Consider the following 23,356-nt stretch of genomic DNA (forward strand, 5'->3'; position numbering starts at 1 on the left):
AGTATTGAAGAGAGGCTCTGACCAAACTTACTTCAGACTGATTTTGGTATTTGGGCTGCTGAAGTAAAGGTCAGATCCTCTCTAAAGACCTGGATGATCCATATATATGAAACCAACTTTACCTCACTGCAGACACCTTTCAATTCTCCATTAGCACACTTTCACACTTTCAACTATTTTCTGCTTCCAGAACAGAGGTCTTCTTTGAAATTACACACCCCAGACTGGTGTTTCAGTCCCATACCTTCACATGACTTACAGCTGCAGCAACAGCATCATTGTTGCACACAGTACAGCTCACAGGCTTCCCTGAGAGCATGGGCTCAGCATTCCCTTCCCATGTAGTTCCCTTCCCACAGCAGTTCCAACCCATGGCAAACCCCACCCTAACATCTTTTGATCTACAAGTCCTCTTCAAATACTTCCACTGTGATAAAGGCAGTCCTGGCAAAAATGAAGATTCAAAGATTGCACCTGGTTATTAAATTATTTTCGGACGTTTGGGCACTGTCTTCAACCAAAGATCATTGGTTCTTCTTTGCACGGGTCCTCTCCCTTTTGATTGTTTCTGGTGGACAGTGTGATTTGTCCTAACATAAGAATACTGTAAGGTGGGAATTGCAAGACAATCCAAGTGGATTCCCATTCCTGGCAGGGAGGCCTGCAGGATGTGCCCAGCCTGAAGATGGGGAACATTCATTTCTGGATGAGTGAGTAAAAGCACTGAAATGCGACCACAAATGGAGACAAATTCTGAAGTAACTGCATATATGTTCAAAGGGACATAGTCACCATCTACCAGGAAGAACCTTTATTAGGTAATTAAAGAACCAGACTCCATACTGGGACTAGTTCACCCACAAGGAATGCAGAACATGAAATTCAGGCTTTGGCTTTGACTCACTCTACAGAAGAATTTTTCTTTTCATATTATAAGGAACTTGCTTTCTAAATCAGACACTTTAATCAAAGTCTCTAAAGACCTCAGACATACAAGTACTTTTGACCAGCCATGTTCCCATTCATTTCATTAAACATAGGAACTGCATACTAAACTCCCTTTTTGACCAGGTTCTACACTAGCTCAAATAATCACAACTAGTTTGAAAGCACTCAATTTCAAATAGAAGCAATAGAACAGATTTTAAATTTCTTTCAGAGTTAAATCTATCTATCCACTTCACAAACCAACATCTGAGATAGTTTAGGGCCATTACAGATTTTTACTGAGATGCAGCAGTCCAAGCACCAGAACTCAAGGGCAGAATCAGGAGGGAATAACACTGGCCAAGCCAGCTGACAAATGCCTCACACCTGCTCATACTCCACAGAGGCTCTGCTTAGAGCCATGAGTTCCTTCCAATTGCACAAACACTGAAGCCCTCTGCAAAGTATTTTCAATCAAGACAAGAAACAAAGAAAGAACTGCTTATCGGGTCTGCTGCTAATGAGTTTTTCAATGTGCCTTTGTGAATGCCTGAATTCTAGTTCCCATAATTGTACAGATAATATTTTCTCTTAGTTGGGCCTAAAATATCCCGGAATTGAATTACAATTCAGTACATTTTATTAAAATAATACCCAGGAGCCTAGATCTTTGAAAATCACTGAAAGGCACTAATGTTCATTTTAGAGGGTAAAAAAAACATTGCTTAATTGATTTGCAGCTAGATTCTCATCCTTTTACCTGAAATTTGTGGAAATGGAGACTTGTCTTCTTTCCCGAAGTTCCCATGACATACAGAAAATCTGGAGTCAGCACAAAAGGAACTCTCTCCTTATTAATTCCAAGGAAGCTTTTATAATTCCCAAGAATATGGCCAAAATCAATATGGAAAAGGTTACCTTCATAAAGAGAAGAAGAAGTCACATTCAAACGAATACAATAAACTGCTAAGAACACTTAACGAGTATTCACAGTAGTTCCAACCCCTTTTTTCAGTACATATGAATCACTCTTAAGTTCAGCAGAAAAGACTCTTTTCTTTCTTTTTTTGGGAAATACATAATTCTGTCCTCTTAGCAAAATTACTTTTTGTTTATCTTTGGCAGTTGTTAAAAGTCCAGAAGAACTGCTGTATTATCTGAACATACACTCACAGCTTTTCAAAAATCAACCAAGGAAAGCTTGTGCCTCGTACCCGTAACAATCAGAGCATCACTACACAGAAAAGGCTTGAGGGTTATGTTTCAAATACCCATGGGATTCTGGCACTACCCATCTCCTTGGCAAATGTCATTGACTAGAACATGCTTTCACCTCACAGACCTTCATTAGCAATTTCTAAACCGCTCTGTGTTCAAAGTCTGCATTGTCACCCTTTGGATAGCTTTGAGAGAGTAGCAAGGCACCAGTTGCCACAAAAGCAATCAAAACCTCTCCTTTCAAGGGTTACTACACCTACAGGACTGGAGTGTACTGCTGCTCTCCACATTACTTTATTACTTTCACTGGCACTCAGGAAATGGATACAAGAGTACGGTTACTTAAAAACACAGATTTGTAGTAGTGGCATAATTATAAAAAAAGATAAAACATCGAATTATGTAAGATGATACTTAACAGTGATCTGTAGGTGGAATATCCTTAGACATTCCAGATTTTAAACCAGCTTTCAAGTTCCCCCAGCCTACCAAATCTGACTCCCTGCAGACCTCTCATACTGAGATCCTTCTGGCTCCTGAGGCTCAAGAGAGATCCTGTTAAAGACTCTGAGGCAAATCTGCTCATGACCACAACATAACAACACTTCTTTCTCAGTTTCCCTGTCTATTGACCTGTGCCTCATGTTCTGCCAGTGGGAATAACACCACATTATACTATATATAATGTTGAAATTAAAGCATTTCTTAGTCATTTTTTCCTCAAGGGCTTCTGCTGAATTTTTTTACTGTAGTCTTCAATTTGCTAATTTCTGCCTTCAGGGTACTTCTTCTCTCTAGCCTTCAACTGATAAAACTTTAATATAATCAATAACAAATATCCAGCCTTCTATTTTCCATCTCTGATAAGAGACTAATTATGAAGTGAGAGGATCATGAAACTAAAAGTGAATTCCTTAGACTAAATAAAACTCTTCCGTATGTACTGATTGTTCAGGGGTTCTTTCCATAGGTAAGTAAAATTAAGGATGAAACAACGTGCAGTTACGGAAGTAACTCCTAAAGTTTATACAAAAAAACTGAGTTTCTTCAAGAGGATATAACCATCCCACAGATTTTAGTAGGTAAACAAATACACTCCATATATACTTATTTCCTAAAATTTTTTTCAACAGCACACAAAGAAATTACATTCCTCAGAATTGAAAAGAGTCCAGCAACATCTGAATTCTGGCAGAATTCAGTTGCACTGAACACTGTGAGAACCACAGACACACAGCAGATAGATGAACAGCTGCCTGCTTTATAAAGTTTTTTGGTGTTCAGACCAAAAGATGTAGACAGTAAAAAAGAATTTGGTTTACATTTCTAATGACTTAGTTTGTATCAAACTGCTCCTTGGAAAATAATGGCATTTTTAATGATACATATCTCCAGCCTGTATGAAGGCCAACAGGAGTGAAATACATTTCAATGTTACAGGAGGACTTGACCTTGTAAGCACCACTGACAGAATTGGTTTGTGTCTCTTCATTAATTGTGAAATGCACTATTTATTAAAATGAAACATAAATCTAGTGAAGTATAGACAGTCTGCACATCTACGAAATTCTCGAAAAAATAACCCACCTGTTTCTGTAATCATGATGTTGTCATTGTGCCTGTCTCCTATTCCAAGTACAAAGGTTGCCACACAGTATCCAGCACAAGAATAAACAAATCTTTCCACAGCTGCCTGAAACTAAAAATAAATATTAGATATGTCAAATGCTTCAATGCTAGGCATTAAATGCAATAATTCTCAAAGTTAGGTACCTTTCTGTTGAAATGTATCTATCAACAGGCAAACGATCTTATAAAATACACCATTGCACAACAGAGATCAAGATCACAGCCCTGCACTGCACCCCCCATGCTGGCTCTATCCCTCAGCACAGAAAAGCAGCATAGAGCAGCTCACACATTCTAAGGAAAAAAATGTGGCAGAAAGCTGTAGTAGGTCATTGGATGTACACAAGCAAAGGAGTTGTGAGCACCCAAACCTGCACCTGAATCCTCTAAAATCACATTGCCTTTCAGTGTTCTTAGATGTCCTCTGAACCTGCTCCTCATGTATCGCTTCTAACTTCCATTGATAAAGGAGTGACTTCAGAAGCATCTTGTCTCTCAGGAATTTGGCTGCCAGCTGGATGCTAAAGGCTCATTCACACACACCTGCAGCTTAGTGCATGGAAAATGAATGGACTTTTCAAACCCCCGCAAGTAACAAACACAAACATACAGGCTCAATGCTCCTAAATTAGTAGGGTGCAATTAAAAATACAACCTAAAAATTCAAAGTACTCACTTTCTCTTCAATCATGCATCTTTCCTTGAGCCACTGGTTTAGTATTTCATCCTTAAATGCACCAGTGTTCCCAACTGTACTCTGTTGAATTTTGGCAATTGTTGTAGCATCTTTCACAATTTCAATCATTCCTTAAGAAAATATGGAAAAGATTAGAAGAAGTTATAAAATTTTTATGAAAGCATATTAAAAATACTCAAAATTAAATTTTAAACTGTGTTTAAAAACCAACTGCAGATATTCATAGACTGTGAACAGAAATTTATTTGACAAGGAGCAATGGTTCCTGTTCATTCCCAGCTGAAACCAGCCAGAGTTCATAAAGAACCTGGCATCAAAACTCCTCCTCTATTAAAATGGATGTATCACATGATGAGTGGGGACCTGCTGCATAAGGCTTTTCCCAAGGAGAGGAAATATTCCTGTCCTGATCCTGATTCACATTTTCCCCAGCTTCTCTCCAACTTCACAAATATGAGGCACTGAAGAAAAGCTTTCGTTTTGCTGCAGTCTAGGGATGCAAGGATTGCCAGGGCTGTGACAGAGGAATCGAGCTGGCTCTCCTGCAGTAAATCCAATTTAAGCGTAACTGTGCATATACACAGAAAGCTCAGAAATACCAGTGCACAGCGAGGTACAGCAGTGGGATTGCTCGAGGTGCTGCAAGGTGATTGCAGTGGGAAAGCTCTGGTTGCCAGGGCCATGGGGTCTGTCCCAAAACTGAACAGAGCCTTGCCAAGACACACTGGCACATCACAGCAATATGGTGCAGAAACAGGGCCTTGTCCTGTTCGTGCCAGCATGGCATGTGACAGAGAGGAAGCTAGGGGGAAATGCAGAAACAGAGGCTGCAACACAAGCCTGCACTGTAGCCAAGACTAGCAAATGCAGTCCAGACTGGGCATGACTATATGGGGGAAAGTCAGATTTTAATTGAATTTATTTGCTAATTGGAATTTTTTTTTCCTCTGGTTCAAGTTCAACAGCATCTTCTAGCTTCAGCTCCAGTTCAGAGATAAGCAAGTAAACAAAAATATCTGTTTTTCTCCAAAGCAATTCAAAGCAGCTTCTGAGTTGGTTTCAATTTAACTCTGTCTGAACCAGATACATTTCTTTCTATTCATAATCCCACCCTTTTGCAATTACTGAATTATGTGCAAATTCTCCTGTAACGGAGTAACAACACAGCAATCTCTTCCTGCCCTCTCTGCATGCTTGAATTCAGGGCTGTATATCCCCTGGAGGTATTTTCTTCTGTCTTTACAGTGGCCTGGATATGTTTGCCATAAAACTATTGTGGAAATATGACCTCCAAAACCCACCACCAAGACCACCAACTTAAAAAGCTTTGCATTTTGATCTCTGCTTGTCAAGCTGCTGTTTTTCTCCCGGGTGTGAGCTCCAGCTCCCATTCCAGCTGTTCAAAAATCTTTCCCTGCCTGTGCTCACAAATCTCCCTCTACCGGCCAACAGCTCCTTGATGGCAGGGGAGCAGAGCTGGCTCTGGAGGTGGGACAAGGATAGCAGTTCTCAGCTGGGCTGGCTCTGGAGGTGGGACAAGGATAGCAGTTCTCAGCTGGGCTGCGTTCAGCTGGGAGGGAGTGCAGCAGGAAATGCACTATGCAATGTGTTTCTGAGGCTCTGTGGTGACTCTTCTAAGAGACAGCTTGAACTTAATTTCGGCAGTAATGCTGCACAGTAAGTAGTGATAATTGCTTCACAGAGCCAGGAACATATGGACATGTCAAAGGGAGAGAGAGCAGGGTATGACCTTTTACCAGTGATACAGAGAAGAGAAAGTTCATCCTACAGAGGTTTGATGGGCAGCAGCAGTGAAGAGGACAGATGCTTCCAAAATGACAAACTGCACTGGATGCAATGTCTTTAACAGAATGAGAATGCTCTATGCAGGAGGAGGTGCCAGCCCCAGATGTAAGACACCTGTTTCCCAGTGCTCAGTGTAGAATGGGGTACTGTCCTTGTGTCAATACACAGAAACTGCTCAAGTTCCGTGGAAGTATTAAGAGGGAGGGAAGAAGCAGTCTGGAAGAAGACCACATGTGAATACTGTGAAAGAACATTTGCATGCCACTACTCTTTGGTTCTGTTCCAAACAAGCATAAGCTCTATATCAAAGTGTGCCACATTGGGCATTACTAATTTAGGCTGCAGGTATTCTCAGCAAACCAAGCAGGAGTGTTAATATGATCAACCATGCCCCTACTGTGGTGCTAAAAGGATGCTAAATTCTTACATCTCTCCCATGCCTATAGGAAAATCACATATTATTTCCTTGAGACAGAAGAATGGGGAATCAATTAAGAATTCATGAAAGAATAACAGAAATCTGTAACTCAAGTATGAACCTGCTAGAATCACTGGCAGAATTCCTCCTTCTTCCTTCATTTTTTAAATACATTACATTGTCTTGAGATAATTTTACACAAAATTAAAACAGATCTTAAAAATCTCACTAAAAAATTAGGTTTAACATCTCTAAAGAAGAGAAACTCTCGGACTTGCTTATAGTTACAGTTAGCATTTTGATGTACAATTTCCCATTTACTTTATTATTAAAATTCTAAGAATAAATATTCAATTTTAAAACATTTATATTAGGAGAAAAACTCTCTTATGTCATGCTACCAGGTATTTTATCAGTGAGTTTGGGTTTTTTGCATTGCTGAGATATCCTGAAATCAAAAGGATGTTAAAAATTTTTATGTGGCAATGGATTTTAGAGAGGAAGTACATTACGTAAGTGTATTAAAGAGTTAAAAAGAGTCTTAATTTTATTGGGATTTCTTACTTGATTTCTTTCACCACAAGTTCTGAAAAATTGATCCTCTCTGCTGCAGGAACTAATGCCTAGTGAGAAATATTACCTGAGTATCCTGTTAAGTAATGTTATTGCTTCTATGTGGTATAGGGTATGAAGCTTTAGGTCAGGAAAAAATATAAATCTTTTGCTTTTTATTTTATTCCTATCAACACATTAAAATACATCTTGAATAAGTCACTCACTCTCACTGATGTTTCATACTAAATATCGTTATTAAAGAGGAGCTTGCAGCACAAGCCAAGCCTTGCACAGGAATCACAGCCAGTAAACAGCTGCGCTACAGCTCAAGGAAGGGCAGAAACCACTGCCAAGATGCAACCAAAGGCTGCTCACAGAAAGTGTAATAATGTGCTATTTACCTCAGGACTACAGCACTTATTAGAATAGTTCTCCCATACACATCTGTAAATACGGTATTTTGAATTTCTAATCACAGTATGATCACATACCTATTTTGTTCCCTGTGGAAATGCAGCCATATGGCAACAAACAGAGGTCCAAGGATTCTGCTTCCCAAATGGATTCCATAATTCGAAGAATCTAGTAAAAAAAACCGTAAGTGCTAAGTTATTTCAAATTATTTGAATATTACAGATTACTTGTACAAATAACACTACCCAGACTTCTAAGACGGGGCTAAACTTACTTTGCTATCTGATTAAGAGATAAATAGAGAAAGTGTGCAGCCATTCAAAATAATCAGTTATAGAACCAGTGTTTATATTTCTTCATCTGTTCTGCAACCAGGAAATCTTTACTTTTCTATAAAGTATTAATAAATATATTGCATGATTTCTACATAAGGTGAGATTGAATGTGTTAGCAAGCTTGCCCACTTTTCCCCATTAATACTTCCAAAAGTCCTAACAAACCAGTTGTCTGAAACTGGAGTGATGCTAGCAACTGATTTTTCATTTGTTAACTTCACCCATTGCATAAATAAATGATAAAAACACTTAATCAGAGAAACAGGCCATCTTACACTAAGTGAGATTTTGTCTCTAGAACACCAAAATGTGAAATATGTATGGCATATGGCAGGAAAAGCCAGGGTAACAGTATGCACTGTGTCTGGTTGCGATGAAGCTCCTTTTCTTCCGAGCAGCTTGTCCTATGCTGTGGTTTAGGGGGTGACCAAAGCAGGGCTGGGAACACACTGATGTCCCAGTGTCTCAGCTGAACAGCGTCTGCTGAGTGCCAAGGCTGCCAGTTTCTCACCCTGCCTGTGACTAGATTGGGGTGCACAAGAGTTTGGGAGGGGACACAACCAGGCAGATACCTGAACCAACCAAAGAAATACTCCATGCTGAACAATGTCATGCTCAGCAATAAAACAGGGAGCAAGGGGTTATGTAGCTTAACCATCTTCTGTGCAGGGACTGGCTGGGAACTGGTCCACCCATGGGATGTGGTGAGTGACTGCCTTAGCACCACATGTTTTGTTTTCTTCCTTTGTTCTTCCAATTCTCCTTTGCTTATTAAACTACCTTTAGCTCAACTCACAAGTTTTCTTGCTCTTCCGCTTCCTCTTTTTCCATCCCACCAGGGTTAATCCATAACACACTAACATAAAAAGCTGTACTATGACAAAGATGATCCAGTGTTGATGTCAGCCTTGCCATACAGAGTTTTAAATACAAAAGAAAACCTCGCATTTCATATGGACAGTGAAGACAAGGTATACACACTTTGGAAAAGCAAAATGATTTAAATATATTTTAAAATATTCATGTTATTCTTTATAAGGTTTAGCTCTCATACCTGTAAAATTAGCATGTCCTGACGGAGGTCATCTCCATGTTTGAAGATGATGCCTATGGTTTCATTTGACAAAGCTGTTGGATCTGCACATTTAAATTCAAGCCAGAGGGGCTTCTTCTTGGACGCCATTACTTTACATTTTTCTATCTGTGAAAGACATGTTTACTGTATGCCAACATCAACCCAAGAAACCTTTTTAACAGCACCTACAAAATAGTTTACCAACCTCCACTCAGTTATACCACAAGCAACACACTAAAAGCACATGTAAAGGACAGAGTTCAGTTGCCACACAAACCCTCCTGAACCTGCACAACTTTAACCACTGTCCATGAAAAAGGAAAAATTGACTCTCCAAAACTAGATTTAGCTTGGAAATCTGCTTCAGACAAATTTAAAACAGGAATAGAGACTCTGACAAAACTGGAAAATATGGGCCTTCACAACAGCACTTTGACAGGTGCTTTGCAAAACCAGAACATAATTATTGTCCGATGCAATTTACCACATCATCCACCCTTCTGACTTCTGTCAACTACATTCCAGACTGCTTGATTTGATTCCCTTAGTGAATTGTTCAAACTCATGGGGGAAATGGCATTTTTTAAACTAATTTAATGTAATCACTCCTAAGATAATAGATTCCCCATTTAGTTTTATTATATTTCCAATACTGATAAATTCAGAATGGAAACTGCAGTGTTTCAAATATTTTTTTCAGTTATTATGGCTAAGACAACTGTAGTAGGTCTTACTTTCTATTCTGGAATTCCTGATTCATTGTTGAACATTACTATGTACAATAAAGCCATCTAAAATTAAACAAACAAACAAACAAACAAACAAATGCACATCAGTGTTTGAGAGGAGATGGAATTCATGATATAGGAGTATTTTAGTATATTCATGTTTCATCTACTGAAATTCTGAGCCTGCAGTTTAAAACAAAATAGTTTTTACCATCCTTATTTTCAAAAATGAAAGAACTTTTTTAATCTTAGAACTTACTAGAAACTGTGATTTTGCTTCTAATATTTGGTTTAGACTTAAAAAAAATTTAGGTTTTGAAGATTATGGACAAATAGTACTTGTTAGAATGAACATTAAATGAAAGCTTAGTTTGTTTTACCAAATGTTTTTATTCATATAATTTGGAAAAACAAAAGCTAACCCATCAATTTTTGGACATAGCTACCTTCCTTTGTAAATTTATTGTTTCATTCATCTAGGAAGGTCCTGGTAGGACTGAATACTTCCTAAGTGAAGGAAAATTAGAAAATCCAGAGAAATTTTTTTTTATTTCAAAACCTACTTTCTGCCAAGCTGTTGATGATTTCTGTACCAAAAAAAAAAAAAAAAGTATTTAAGAAGTCATAAATTATTTCTGAATAAGAAATGTCGTCTGTCTTGGCTTCTGTGCTGACAGTGCTTCAGCCATGCTCACCTGAGAGGTGGTTCATTCTCTCAGCTTGAAGACAGACTAGCTCATAGCCTGTCTCCTAAGACACAGGTTTATTTAACAGAAACATGGCCATATCTAGACAATGCCTGAACATTTGGCAATTCCTTAAATTGGATGGTTTGTCTGTCCTTAGGTAGAGAAAATTAAGGGGTTCTTTCCTTATAGGGTCCTTGCTGCACATGAAGTGAGTCCAAGGATCTTGACTGTGCTTCTTTACCCAGACCTCACATTACATTTTATTTGCATGATACAATTTCCTCTAACTACACATCTGCTGTCTATGAATCTTTTCAAACTCTGAGTCAACATACACAATTGCAATCTCACCACAAAACTGAAGGCAGCAATATAGAAAAACCCAAGTGTTTCTTAATGTATTTCTAACAAAATCATAATGTACTTTCTAACAAAACCAACATAGAGATACTGAAAAATCAGAAATAGCTGAGGTAGACATTTTTGTCAGTGTGATAAAGGTCTGGACCCAAATCTTAGTGACAGATATGAATCAGGGTAAGACAGAGAAAGTAACTGGAAGAATGGAAACTGAATATCCCACAACCCCTGAATCAGATAAAAGTTTTATACAGTTATTTAATTTCAAAAAGAGAATCAGCTACCTGGTTAAATCTTGTATTCAACTAATGGAAAAAGTATAATTGCCACTTAATGATTAGAATTTCATGGGTTGTTGCAATTTTTTAGCACATGGTGGCATGTCATTACATTTAGAAAAATAGTAATAGCTGTGGGAGCAAAAACCTATGGAGTCCCTGCAATATCACTGTATCCACACAGAAAGAAGACCTTTAAACATAGTAACAAACTTTTTACCAAGTGATACATACTTGCAAATATATTCTTTAAATTATTTGTAGAAAGTCAGAATATACTTACCACTAGTGCTCCTGCTCTTAGTCCAGGATCATATGGAACTCTAAAACTTTCTGGAAGTTTGCTGCCCTGTAATTTTTCAAGCTTTTGTCTCAGCTGTGCAATAACTGCAATTACAAGAAAGAAAATGCAATAAAATCAAACATTGGAAGGCAAAAAGGTTATAGGTAATCAAACTTATTGAGCATTATACTTTGGCTAAAAAGCTCCGTTTAGCTGCCATTTCAAATTGCTTTCCTCCTGGATCTCCTGATTCAAGGAATGGAGGAAAACTCTTTAACTTGCAGTATCACTGGCCAGGGTTGTTTCAGATACCTAAATGTAAAGTCTTCAAACACCTCAGAAGTCTTGTGCCTTCTCTGCAATTAGATATGCTGCACAGTAAGAGTTTACCTTAAAATGTCAGCTTTTGTTTAAAAAACAAAACACAGTAGAATACACCAAAAAGTATTTTCCCTCATAACTGACAAGAAATGCAGACAGACTCATGGCTTTTGAATTCCTGGAATCAATTACTCTGTAACCATAAGGAGACAAACTACAGAGACACTGAATTTCCTACCCTCCTAAAACTGGTTTCACAGTACAGCCTTTTTAATCTTACATTCCTGTAAGAAGAAAATTTGCTGTATATTTATATGAACAAGAATTTTAATGTTCATACCTAAGTGCAATCTCTTAATTAATAAAACCTCAAGCTCCTGAATCCTCAACTCAGAATAGTACAGATTATACAATGCATGATGTATTTTGTTCACCTCAGCTGGTGAGTGTCAGCAGCATAAGCAATACACTGGCTATTACCCTGCATTAGGGCAAAGACCTGAACACTGTCCTAAAAGAAACCATAGCTGCACAGCAGAGGAAGCATATACATGTTAAGTAATTTTGGAGATAAAAATAAAAGAGAAAAAAAAAATCATACTGATAAAGCTAAACATAGACCTGGATACTTAAAATAGAAGAACAGAATCGTGGATTAGCTTGGGTTGGACAGAGCCTTTAAAGGTTATCTAGTCCAATCCCCCTGCAATGAGCAGGGACATCTTCAACTCAACTTGCTCAGAGCCCCATCCAACCTGACCTTGAATGTTTCCAGGCATGGGGCATTTCTACCACCCTAGGCAACCTGTTCCAGTGCCAACACCCTCAGCATAAAAAAAAAAAAAAAAAAAAAAAAAAAAAAAAAAAAAAAAAAAAGGCTTCCTTATTTGTAGTCAGAATATGTCCTCCTTTAGTTTAAAACCATTTACCCTTGTCCTATGACTACAGGCCCTACTAAAAAGTTTGTCCCCCACCTTTCTTACAAACTCCCTGTAAGCACTGGAAGGCTGATGTTAGGTCTTCTGAGCCTTCTCCAGGCTGAACAATCCCAACACTCTCAGCCTTTCCTCACAGGAGAGGTGCTCCAGCCCTGTCATAATTTTTGTGACTCTCCTCTAGACTCATTCCAGCAGATCCATGTCCTTCCTGTCCTGAGTGGCCCAGAGCTGGATGCAGTATTCCACACGGAGTGTCACAGGGGCCATGTAAAGGGGAAGAATCGTTTTCCTTGACCTGCTGCCTATGCTATTTTTGATGCAGCCCAGGATACAGACTTTGTGGGCTCTTAGCGTACATTAGACAAAAAAAATCAGGACAGTTCAAATGCTGCTATCAAATTAAGGAAGTCAAGGCAAAAGAACTGGCTGACAACTCACAGAACACAAATGTTACATCTGTCCTAGAGGGTTCTAGAAAAGAACTACTAGCAGTACCTGGTAACTAACATGGTATCTCTTCTGGTAAAAAATAAATCTGGCAGTGATATAGGGGAGCTAACAAGTGGACTTTAAAATTAGACACTTTACAAAAAAGCACTTCAAGAATCCCAAACCCAAACAAACAATAACACAAAAACAAACCGATCAAACAAACAAAAAAACCACCAAACCCTAACAACTCCACCCTGTCCCCTCAAAAACACCTAAGTTGTAGAAACTTGGATAATTAAACAGCTTTCTATAATATAACTACAGGTTTCCTAGACAACTATCTAGGAAAGTTACTGTTTACAGTTTACTGTTACAATTTACTGTTAACTCAGTAAGTCTCCTCATTGTAATGTAATGTAATGTAATTTGAAAACTGTAAGCAAACCAACTGAAGCTACAAAAGATTAGGAATAGCTGATTTTAAGATGCAAGTAAAGGCACTTGCTACAACAATTTTCAAGTTGATCTGGCTTAAGAACAAGGTGCTATGCATTTTAAGCGATGAAACAGCTGAATAGACACATTCTTGGGAAACAAATAATCTAGCTCAGAGGGTGATGAAAGCAGATAATCCCATGCAAGATGTAATATTACGATCTTAAGAATTTATTTATTTATTATTACTTGCTATCTTCAAATATATGCAAAGAGATTACAGTGAAAAGTGAAATAAACAGTTTGACAACATGTTTGCTGCTGGAATAGTATGGAACAAATCCCTAGCAGAAAGGAATTTGTTCTTTACAGAAAAACCACAAACACTGGAGAAACGTGTATACAAGAATAAGATGAGACTGCATGACAGAATGAAATGAAACAGGATAAAACATTCACACTGAAAATATGAACAACAATAAACTTAGAAATGTTGGGACAAAAAAGAAGCAATAACCTACAGAATAAATTTTAGGATATACATTTTTAAAAATATAAGAAGTAGAGGGTGCCTGTAGAAAAAAATTATGTCCTCAATAATCAGAGAATAAATTACATTAGATATAGCATTTATTAGGACATTCCACAGTTTCAGGAAGCCTTATTCAGTGAAAATGTCAATTATATAAGTCATCTTTCAGTGTTCTGCTGTACATTATATCCAAAGATTCTTTAACTTCAAAACCTGGTGGGTGTTAATATGACTGCTTTTTCTTGAAGCTTTTTCTCTTTGCCCACATATCCTTCAAAGATAATGTATTATGGAATCCACTGCTCTTACAGACATGTACATCTGCAAGTTTATATAGTTTCTTTCTACGGTATGCAATTTTAAATACATTTTGGTTATAGAATATTTTAAGAAAAATTTAAGAAGTTGTTTAGAAACAGTGTTTTATATGGGGCTTCAGTAAGTCCCTTAACTCACATTATGTGGTAACATAACAGATTTTACACTATATATTGAAGAATAAATGCATATTTCCTTCAAATCTCTCTTGAAACACCACCACAATCACTTCTGCATAACCAGAGTGGAAAAGCTTTCCAATCCAAGGACTTCCTGGCCTGGAGCATACCAGGCTGAACACACAGGAAGAGGTGTTCTCTCTACAGCTTTTAGAATTTTAATATTGTCATACGTCCTCTCACACTTACTCCCAACACCAAGAAAGTAACAGGAAGGAGGATAAAGAAGCTTTTAAGAAAGTTGTGGGGGGGAAAGGCAGGCAGAACCCAGAGGTAAAGAGGCATTGCATAACCCTACTGTGGCTTCCAAAGCAGTGCTTGCAAGAACTGGAAATAACAATGCAACATCTGTCTCACAGAGCTCCTCAAAGACATGCCCTGTATATTCACGCCTGATCCACCAGCTACTTCCATGGCATAGCAGAGGCTGCACTGGGCTCCTCCCTGATCTTCCTGCCAAAAATCTTCAAGTTTAGAGGAAGGCTGTATTTCTTGGCAAGTGTCACTTTTAATTTCCAGTTGATATTTGCGAATATTTTCAGCACCGGCATTCAGCTACTGTACAAGAACTTATCTGTTTCCCAGATGGCGTGGCAAGAGGTTCAAGAAGAGAAGCAAAAGCTTGGGAAAATACTGGGTATCTAGAACATTGATATTCTTCCCCTTTTGGGGTGAAATGAGCAAACAAATCTATTACTGGTTCAATCATTATTAACTTACACTCACATTTTAAAGGAAGTAAAAATTATGCCCTCTGACAGCAATTTATCCACAACTTTTCTTAATGAACAGTACAATTTGCTGCCCAGCTTTTCACACCCAAGGAGAAAAAAAAATATTAACAACAAAGAAATGCCTGTTAGCAAATACCTTGAGAAGTAACATCATACTTTTCTGCAGAAACTGATTTAATCTCCATTGTGACTTTATGTAGCAATTCAATTACTTGAACCTGCTTCATGAAATCGTGCAGCATTGCTTTTCCACAGCCCCTAAGGTAGGCTTCAAGGATGACTGCAAATCTCTGTTGGTAGTGCATAGACTGGGCAATTTCGCTTCTTAAGAACCAAAACAAGAAGTGACCAATTCTTTTGTTCTACAGGTAAAGAAAAACACTATAAATTAGCATTCATTTCTTGACAAAGGGTTTTAATAATGCCAGCAACCTTAGCATAGGTTGGCTATATTTTGAAGTACTTACTCTCAAACCACGTTTCAGCAAAAATCTGGCTAATGCGCTGTCATGATATGGCTCAAATTTCACAGCCTGAGTGATACAAACATAAAAGACGTTGTTAAAACATTTAAGATCCCACTGCTTACACTTAACCAGTGACATCTAGAGAACACATTGCTGCTGCAGGAGTAGAAAATGTGTAACAAAGCGAGTCTTTTTGAGGCTTCTCTGTCTGATTCAAGAAGCACATTTTGTTTGCAAAAGGCTCTTTCCAGGTTTATTATTAATGTGACAACTCTCTAACCAGAGAGTCCAACCTGAGCATATGCATAAAGCAATGTCATTCTTGGCAAAAATCAGCAAGATCAGAAACCAGTTTGCAGTATGACTGATACTGAGAATGCTTGAAATGATTACTGACAGATGGAATAATGTATTTATAATAGCTCTTTAATAAAATGTTTCAATAATAAAATACTGGTTTTGGTCAACATCCACTACTTCGAGACTAGGGCACAAGGATTCACTGGTGAGTTCCCCAGAAAAAACAGGATACAGGAGCAGCTTTTCAGAGCACTTACCTGGCCTTTATGCTGTAAATGAATGACAGAATAAAAGCTCTGATATACATCCTAGAATAATGAAGTACAATTAAGAGGAAGACTTCACCAGAGCTTTTTTTTTACTGACTATGAAAACAGAAGTATTTTTTCTCCTTCAAAAGCTGCTCCCCTCCACCCAAGCCCACAGACATTTCCAAGCTACTGCCAAAAAAGGAGGTGGGAGGAGAAAGTCAATAACTATTTTCAAGTGCCAGTATTGGAAATTTTTTTTCTTATTCTCTCTTCCATCCCAGGAACCAAGATAATTGGTCTACCAGAAAACCATCACATTTCCAGATTCTGGGTAGTACCAGGGAACTTCTTGACTTCAACTAATTTTTTCAGTAGCTTCTTTCATTTTGCTTGAGGAATTCAAGCTTACAGAAGGTTTGTATTCAGATTAATGGTGGAAAAAAGTATGCACTTATATCCCATGGCAACAAAAGAGAAATAAGAAGCATACAATCTATGAATCAGAGTCACAAAATCTGTCATGGACTGAGGGGGTTGGTGAATGGCTTCAGGTTCTGGAAATAAGAGTGCCAGGAAGCAGCCTGTAGGAGATTAGGGGGAAACAAAGGGATGCGCAGAGAGCTGGGTGCATGTAGTATGCTCAGCTTTCAGAAGCAACAAAGTATGCAAACCTCTAGCAATAGTTATTCAACAGAATATAATGGCTCTTTCAAGATCACTGCAGTCTGCAGCTTGCAAAGAAGCAACCAAGCCATCAGCAAAGGTCTGCTAAATTCATCAAACCAATAATAGTTTTATAAAGTCTTACAAGTACTGTGGCGCATAGTTGTATTTTTATTATTAAAATTTCAACATAATTTCTGAAATGTAAATCATACTGTGGGTTTAATCAAAAGAAAAAAAAAATCAAGTCAACTTTCCAATGAAGCAACTTATAAAAATGTCAGAAAGACACGTTCTTTCTAGCTGCTGGCTAAGAGACAGACAAAAAAGCCAAGCACCAGACTTGCTCTTCTCCTGTATCATAATTCTGCAAGAACTGTCTTGACTGTCTCTGCAGTACTGTTTTATATCCCCAAACAACATCATCTTATTTAGGAAAGACAATGAGAATTCACAAATAAAACAATATATAGATCCTTTTACTTTGTGTATGAGATTATGAGACATGAGGGGTTTTTAATAAAAATTAATTTTCACTGCAGTAAGGTGCCCAAAAGCAATATTATCACATAAATTCAAATGGATTTTCTTCCAGTTCCAAGAAAGCCTATTATAAACCTCACTCTGTTATATACTGTGCCTAATGCTCACATAACCTTGAAAAGCAAGTTAAGACTGAAATACAGCCAAACAATCGATCATTACTTCAAAGCAAAACCTCCTTATTGAACTTGCAAATATATTTTAACATAAAACAATATTAAAAATGTATTATGACTATCCTTATTGAGCTGAAGATTTAGATAATTATTTTTAACAGTCCAGCCCTTTTTTCTTCACAAAGTCAAATATCAGCTTCTGCACAGCAACAATAAAAGCTGGCCATTAAAAAATGTCTGCTAGTACTGACCTGTGTGTACTTTTTCCTTGTCAGTTCAGCAGAGGCCTTTACTCACTGCCATATACATGCAGTACAGCCATCAGTGTTTATCTTACAAAGAATTTTGTTGCATTTTAACTATCTTATCCATGGTTTATCAACTGTACACAGAAGAACAGACATTATAGGAAGCTCAATAGGTTGATTTATGGTGTGGCTGCTTCAATTAGAAATAACCTGTGGGGAAATAAAATGCTTGATTTCTAACTCCACAGAGGATAAAACGGGAATATCCTGTGCAGAGTGAAATAAGCCACAGAGCTTTCCTAAAGGTGTGCATTTGAAAAGTGACACCATTTGCAGAAGAGATGCATCCACTGGAGCAGAGGAATGGCCAACATCCATTCTCTGAAAAATGTATATTTTAAATACACTGTCATACCAAAATTTTGCTGCAGAATCCTGACAGCTTATGCTCCATAGTCAGCTAAGAAATAAAGACAAGGAAAGCAGCAGAGAAGTAAAGTTGGAATCTAGCATGTTTTTTGTTTTTAATGATGGTAAGCTTGGTAAGCTCATTATTTCTTACAACACCTCTTAATAAAAATGACACAGTGAAGTTAAGGCACTATGATTTTATGCTACAATATTTTATTTAACTGTTAGAAAGGTTTATTCTTTTTTAAAACTCACCAGATTTGTACTTCCTGAAAACAAACAATTAAAAAAAAAAAAAAAAAGGAAACAACCCCAGTATTTCCCCTATTTTCTCAGGCATTTTGATAGCAACCAATCATCATCCCAAACTCCTAATTTAGATACAAAAAAAAAGTGAATAAAATTGCTGAGCCACATGTAGACAGCAAAAGCTCACAAGCCAAGCATATATATATAGCAGCAGCTACGTGGGAGGCCCAATGAGGTAACCGTAGCGACTCCTTTGGTTAATGCAGAAGTGCATAAATTCTGCCTAATCTTCAGACAAGCAAAGACAAGGCTAGAAAGGCTTTGTTTAAAGCACTACCAATGTGCAGCAAAATCTGAAATACTAACTTCATTTTCCTGTGATTCTGAGCTCTCTCTGAACCTGCAGAAATAAAAAGCTGCTTCCTCAGCAGCAGTAGTTCTAGGTTTGTTTTTTGTTTAATTTTGAATGTTGTCCTCTGATTCTCTGAAAAAAGTATTTCATGCTCTGAAGGATATCAGCCTTTCCATGCAAAACAGAGCCCTGTCAGGTGTAGGATGCCTGCAGCCCCACCTGCTTACCAGGAAGAACACAAGGTTACACCTTCCATCAGACACCAGAGGAGACTTTGCCACTGCCAACTGATGGCATCAAGTTGAGAGAAAAGCAACCAAACCAAGTTTCTTGTGTAACTGATATAAACCTTCCCAACGTTTGATCTGGCAGATGAACATACAAAGTGCTTTGAATCTATACGGCAGTGATCCCTTGCCATTAGAACCACAATTTTGTACCCAAGTTCCCAGAATGACTTAATCTTATTACGTAGTCCTATCAACTCTTGAGCGACTTTCAAAATTTTAGGGGAGGGAGTTTCTAGATAAATTTGCTCCCCTTAACAGCACAAGACTGAAGTTGCTGCAAAATACTGTGTTATTACACTGGTGTTCTTGACCTAAAACCCAACCCCAGATATTTCTTCAGGCCTTGCCCCTGTCAACATCTGCATTTACTTTCTTTCTATCTACACTCAGTCTACTACACTCTTTCTAAACTATCGGTAAAGTTAGTCAACAACTCTTCAGTGCTATGTGATTCAAATCCAATATGAACAGAATTACAGATAGCACAGTTAGGATTTACTCCCATCATAGCTGTGCTGGCATTAACAATTTCAGAAAAACTTACTACTGTAAACACAAGATGCAAATGGTAAGACACAAGGCAATGGTACCACAAAAACATCAACAAAGGCAAAAGACAAAATGTAGGAAAGTGTATTTTGCATTAATCTGGTTACTACCATTGCTTTGACTAAACATTGAAGACTTCAAAACTAAGGAATACTAACAAGACCTACTAAAATGGGAAATGCAAATTATGTGGTAATGAAAATATATTCCTAGAAGGCAGAGTTCAGGAATGCAAATACACCTTACCTGCACAAGCTGTAAAAGATAATGAAGAACATCATCATCATCTAAACTTTCCAGTTTTTGAACTGCCATTGCTCGGACATTTTCATCTGAAAAGTTACAGTCCAGAAGTTGCATTGTGAGTCCAACATCTAAAGTGCTCTGATCCCAAGCTTCTTTTTTAGCTAGCAACTGGTATGTTTTGGCCACTATTTCTTGTTGACCCCATTTCACAGAACTAAGCAGCTTAGGATATGCCTTGGGGTGCTTTATACTCTCATATCTAAAATGCCACAACAGTTCTTTGTCCTCAGGAGAAAGTGGATTAAGTGGGTCAGTTGCTATGATCTCTTCAAGTTGCTTGCGAAGCTGGTTGGGCATTTCAGCTCGAGTCCTGTCCCCCTGGAGGTCTGATGATATCCTGTGCTTGGGCAAGGCAATTGGGTGACAATATTTGTCCAGTACAATAGAGATAGCCATTGAGTTTTCTTTATCCGGGTTAGTTGCTGATGTGAGTTTGTCTGCATTTATACTTCCTTGTTCTTCCCCTTTACCTGGAATTTTCCACATATGGAGCACATACTCCCCACTTCGTAGCAAGAAACGGTGATCTATCAACAAAAGATTTACATAATAGAGAAGCTGGGTTTTGCATTTTGCATCAGAGTTGGAGGATTCATGTGACTGAAGGTTTGTCTTTGCAGATGGTCCCATATACTGTGCTTTGCCACAGTATATCTGAAGATTCAGAAGTGCTCCTTTAGGCAAATCCTTGATTTTGATATCAAATTCCAACCAAATATTCCACAGAACCTCCTCAGTAAAAGGCTTTGACGAAGTTCTTCTCTGTGAAAGTAGCTGCTGCCCATGTTGAATGTTAGCCTCTACAAACACAGTAAGATCAGTATTTCTCGGTAAAACTGGGATATCAATGCCAATTATTTTCACTCTAAATTTCCTATTACAATCCCACAAAGAGATAGTGAAGACTCTTTCATGATCTTTTCCATCTATTGTCAATTGTTCGTGATACCCTGTAACTCCTGTACAGTCATCCACCAAGGGCCATTCTTCCTTCTGAACCTCATCTTCATTCGGGTCCGGGGGATTGTCAAGGACAAGGTGGATTTCTTCCCCATTCTTAAGGCACTGTCTTATCCAGTGAAAATCTTTGATTGGTGTCTCTCCAGTAATGTACTCATCTCTGCCACAAATCCTGAGAACAAAATCCAGTTCACTATGATCTTCAGGAATGTCCATCAAAGACTTTTTCTTTGCCATTTTTGTGAAAAAACTGTGGAGAATCATATCTGGAGTGTCATCTATTGACACTTTAATTTTCTGACTAGTTGTTCCTCTATGTATGATTATGAAAATATTATTATTAGTGATCTTTTTAAATAAATATTCTGGGAGTGGTTTAGATGTAGTCCATGGGTGCATAGCATATAATTTAGGATCTCTGCAGGCTACCTCTATCATTCGTGGAGTGACTAATCTGCGTCGGGTAAATTCTAGTTCATCATCATGCACATTGCTCACATCAGTGACATCATAACCAATCAAATCATTAAGTTGCTGCTGAAATTCCTGAACTTCTTCTGATGGTTTTTGTTTCTGGACAACATAGATCTTGCCTACCTTTTTCTGTAACACCTTCCAGTACAGTATGCAGTCCAATGTCTGTAATACTTGATGTTTATCATAAATTTCATACCATTGCCCTTTCTTCTGATACTGCAGAATAAACTGATCGGGGGTGAATGCATGGTAGAAGTCTGTGGTTTGACTTGTCTCTATTGCACGCATCCAAATCTGTGCCTTCATTTGCTCAACCGTACAGTTGCCAGCTATTTCGAGTAACATAATTTCTGGTGCTTTTGTATGTTTATTGCTTGTAGGTAAAATGAACTCAATGGATATCAGTTCCATTGATGAAAAGCTATTTGATGTACAATGAGGTTTCATTCTTCTCCTCCTTCGTTTGTTTTCGTCTCTCATAACAACGGGCTGTTCATGATCCCCCAACTCCATGCCAGAAGGAATCTAGCAAAACATACAATTACTTCATTACTTTCTCATTTACATTTATCTTTACTCTTACTTTTTAACTTTTCAGATACATTTTTTATATTTCCACTTCTCCTTAATTTCTGGTCACAAATACTTGATTTACATTAACCATTTCAGATGTAATCTATTCAATTCAATACCAAATATAAATAAAAAATCTCCAACCAACTCTCCAGTGATTAAGTAATTAAAATAGAGGTTTTAAACATCCTGCCCAGGTTTTACTGAGGATAAGCAGTTTGAATGTGCGATCTCCATATGGATTAGTTCTTGCTTCTATTTGATCAAGCACTGATTCTTCTGCTGTCTCTTCTGTTTTGATGCTGCTAATGTTAACATACATGGGTTTTCATAGAAATTAAAACACACACTTCTGTATATGAATAGAATGCAGTCCCACTGAGCTCCAGGAATGGCAGAAAGTAACAAAACAAGCAATTTATTTGCAGTCTGGACAGACATGAGCCTATTCCCAGTTTTCTCTGCCTCTTTTTAGTGATGAGGAATCAGGACTTCAACCTAACAAAAAGCTCTTAGGATGCAAAAGTCAGGGACTATTTCTGAAGATATATTTAACATGCATTTAACATTCAAGGTGAGTGTCCTTAGATGTTCTTCTTTAAAATAAATCAATTCACCAGACTGACAATATCCATCCATTTTCAAAGGACACACTGCCAATATAAACTATTAGTTTGTTACAAAAGAAAAATCTCCCAAGCTGATGCTGATTTATTACCCTATACATCAAATCACACCTAAAACACCAGTAAAACAATATTAAACACAAGTAGCCTACCTTATCAGCATTCAGTAAACAAAAAATATTGCTTCTCAGTTAATCTCCATTGACCAATACTGAAGTGGAAATTACTCAGTGCTGATTGAGTGTACTCGCACAAGCCAAGTTAAAGCAACATACTGAACTTCTTTTCCAAGCAACACTTTCTACACATAAAATCCTAACTGCTGGAGAAAAGTAAAGCCATTGTAATGATGCCTTAGCAGATACTAAAAGAAGCAGATAAAAACATAAAAGATTAAATTCAAACAACAGAGCATGCTAACTAAAATTCTTCTGCATTCCAGAAAGCAGCGACTGTGGACACACCACCTCTGTAACTGACAAAGTACAAGGAAATATTACCTGCTTATAAAACCAAGGCTCAATTGCTGAAGATTATTCATTAGTTTAATTTTTGTAGTTCCTATTTTTTTAAAGGAAGATCATTCATACAAAAGATTTCTTTGTTTAAGCTGTTCTGCTTTTCTTGCTTGATCTCATACCCAGATGCAAAGGAAGTGCTGCTCTTACCAGGAA

At 37.7% G+C, this 23,356-nt stretch overlaps 1 protein-coding gene across 1 annotated transcript in view; it reads right to left on the reverse strand.

Moving 5' to 3' along the window:
- The window catches only part of PIK3CG (phosphatidylinositol-4,5-bisphosphate 3-kinase catalytic subunit gamma), a 33,097-nt gene that overhangs the window by 5,057 nt on the left and 4,684 nt on the right, over positions 1-23,356 (reverse strand). The window contains exons 2-10 of the mRNA XM_053943047.1: positions 19,987-22,008; positions 15,769-15,834; positions 15,438-15,663; positions 11,413-11,516; positions 9,054-9,200; positions 7,742-7,832; positions 4,451-4,581; positions 3,733-3,844; positions 1,688-1,845 (exon numbers count right to left, since the gene is read on the reverse strand). Of these exons, the coding sequence (XP_053799022.1) occupies positions 1,688-1,845; positions 3,733-3,844; positions 4,451-4,581; positions 7,742-7,832; positions 9,054-9,200; positions 11,413-11,516; positions 15,438-15,663; positions 15,769-15,834; positions 19,987-21,996 (3,045 nt within the window). The 5' untranslated portion in view covers positions 21,997-22,008. The remainder of the gene's footprint in view (positions 1-1,687; positions 1,846-3,732; positions 3,845-4,450; positions 4,582-7,741; positions 7,833-9,053; positions 9,201-11,412; positions 11,517-15,437; positions 15,664-15,768; positions 15,835-19,986; positions 22,009-23,356) is intronic.

The sequence above is a fragment of the Vidua chalybeata genome, chromosome 5 (assembly GCF_026979565.1).
Source record: "Vidua chalybeata isolate OUT-0048 chromosome 5, bVidCha1 merged haplotype, whole genome shotgun sequence".
In the NCBI taxonomy this organism is placed as follows: Eukaryota; Metazoa; Chordata; class Aves; order Passeriformes; family Viduidae; genus Vidua; species Vidua chalybeata.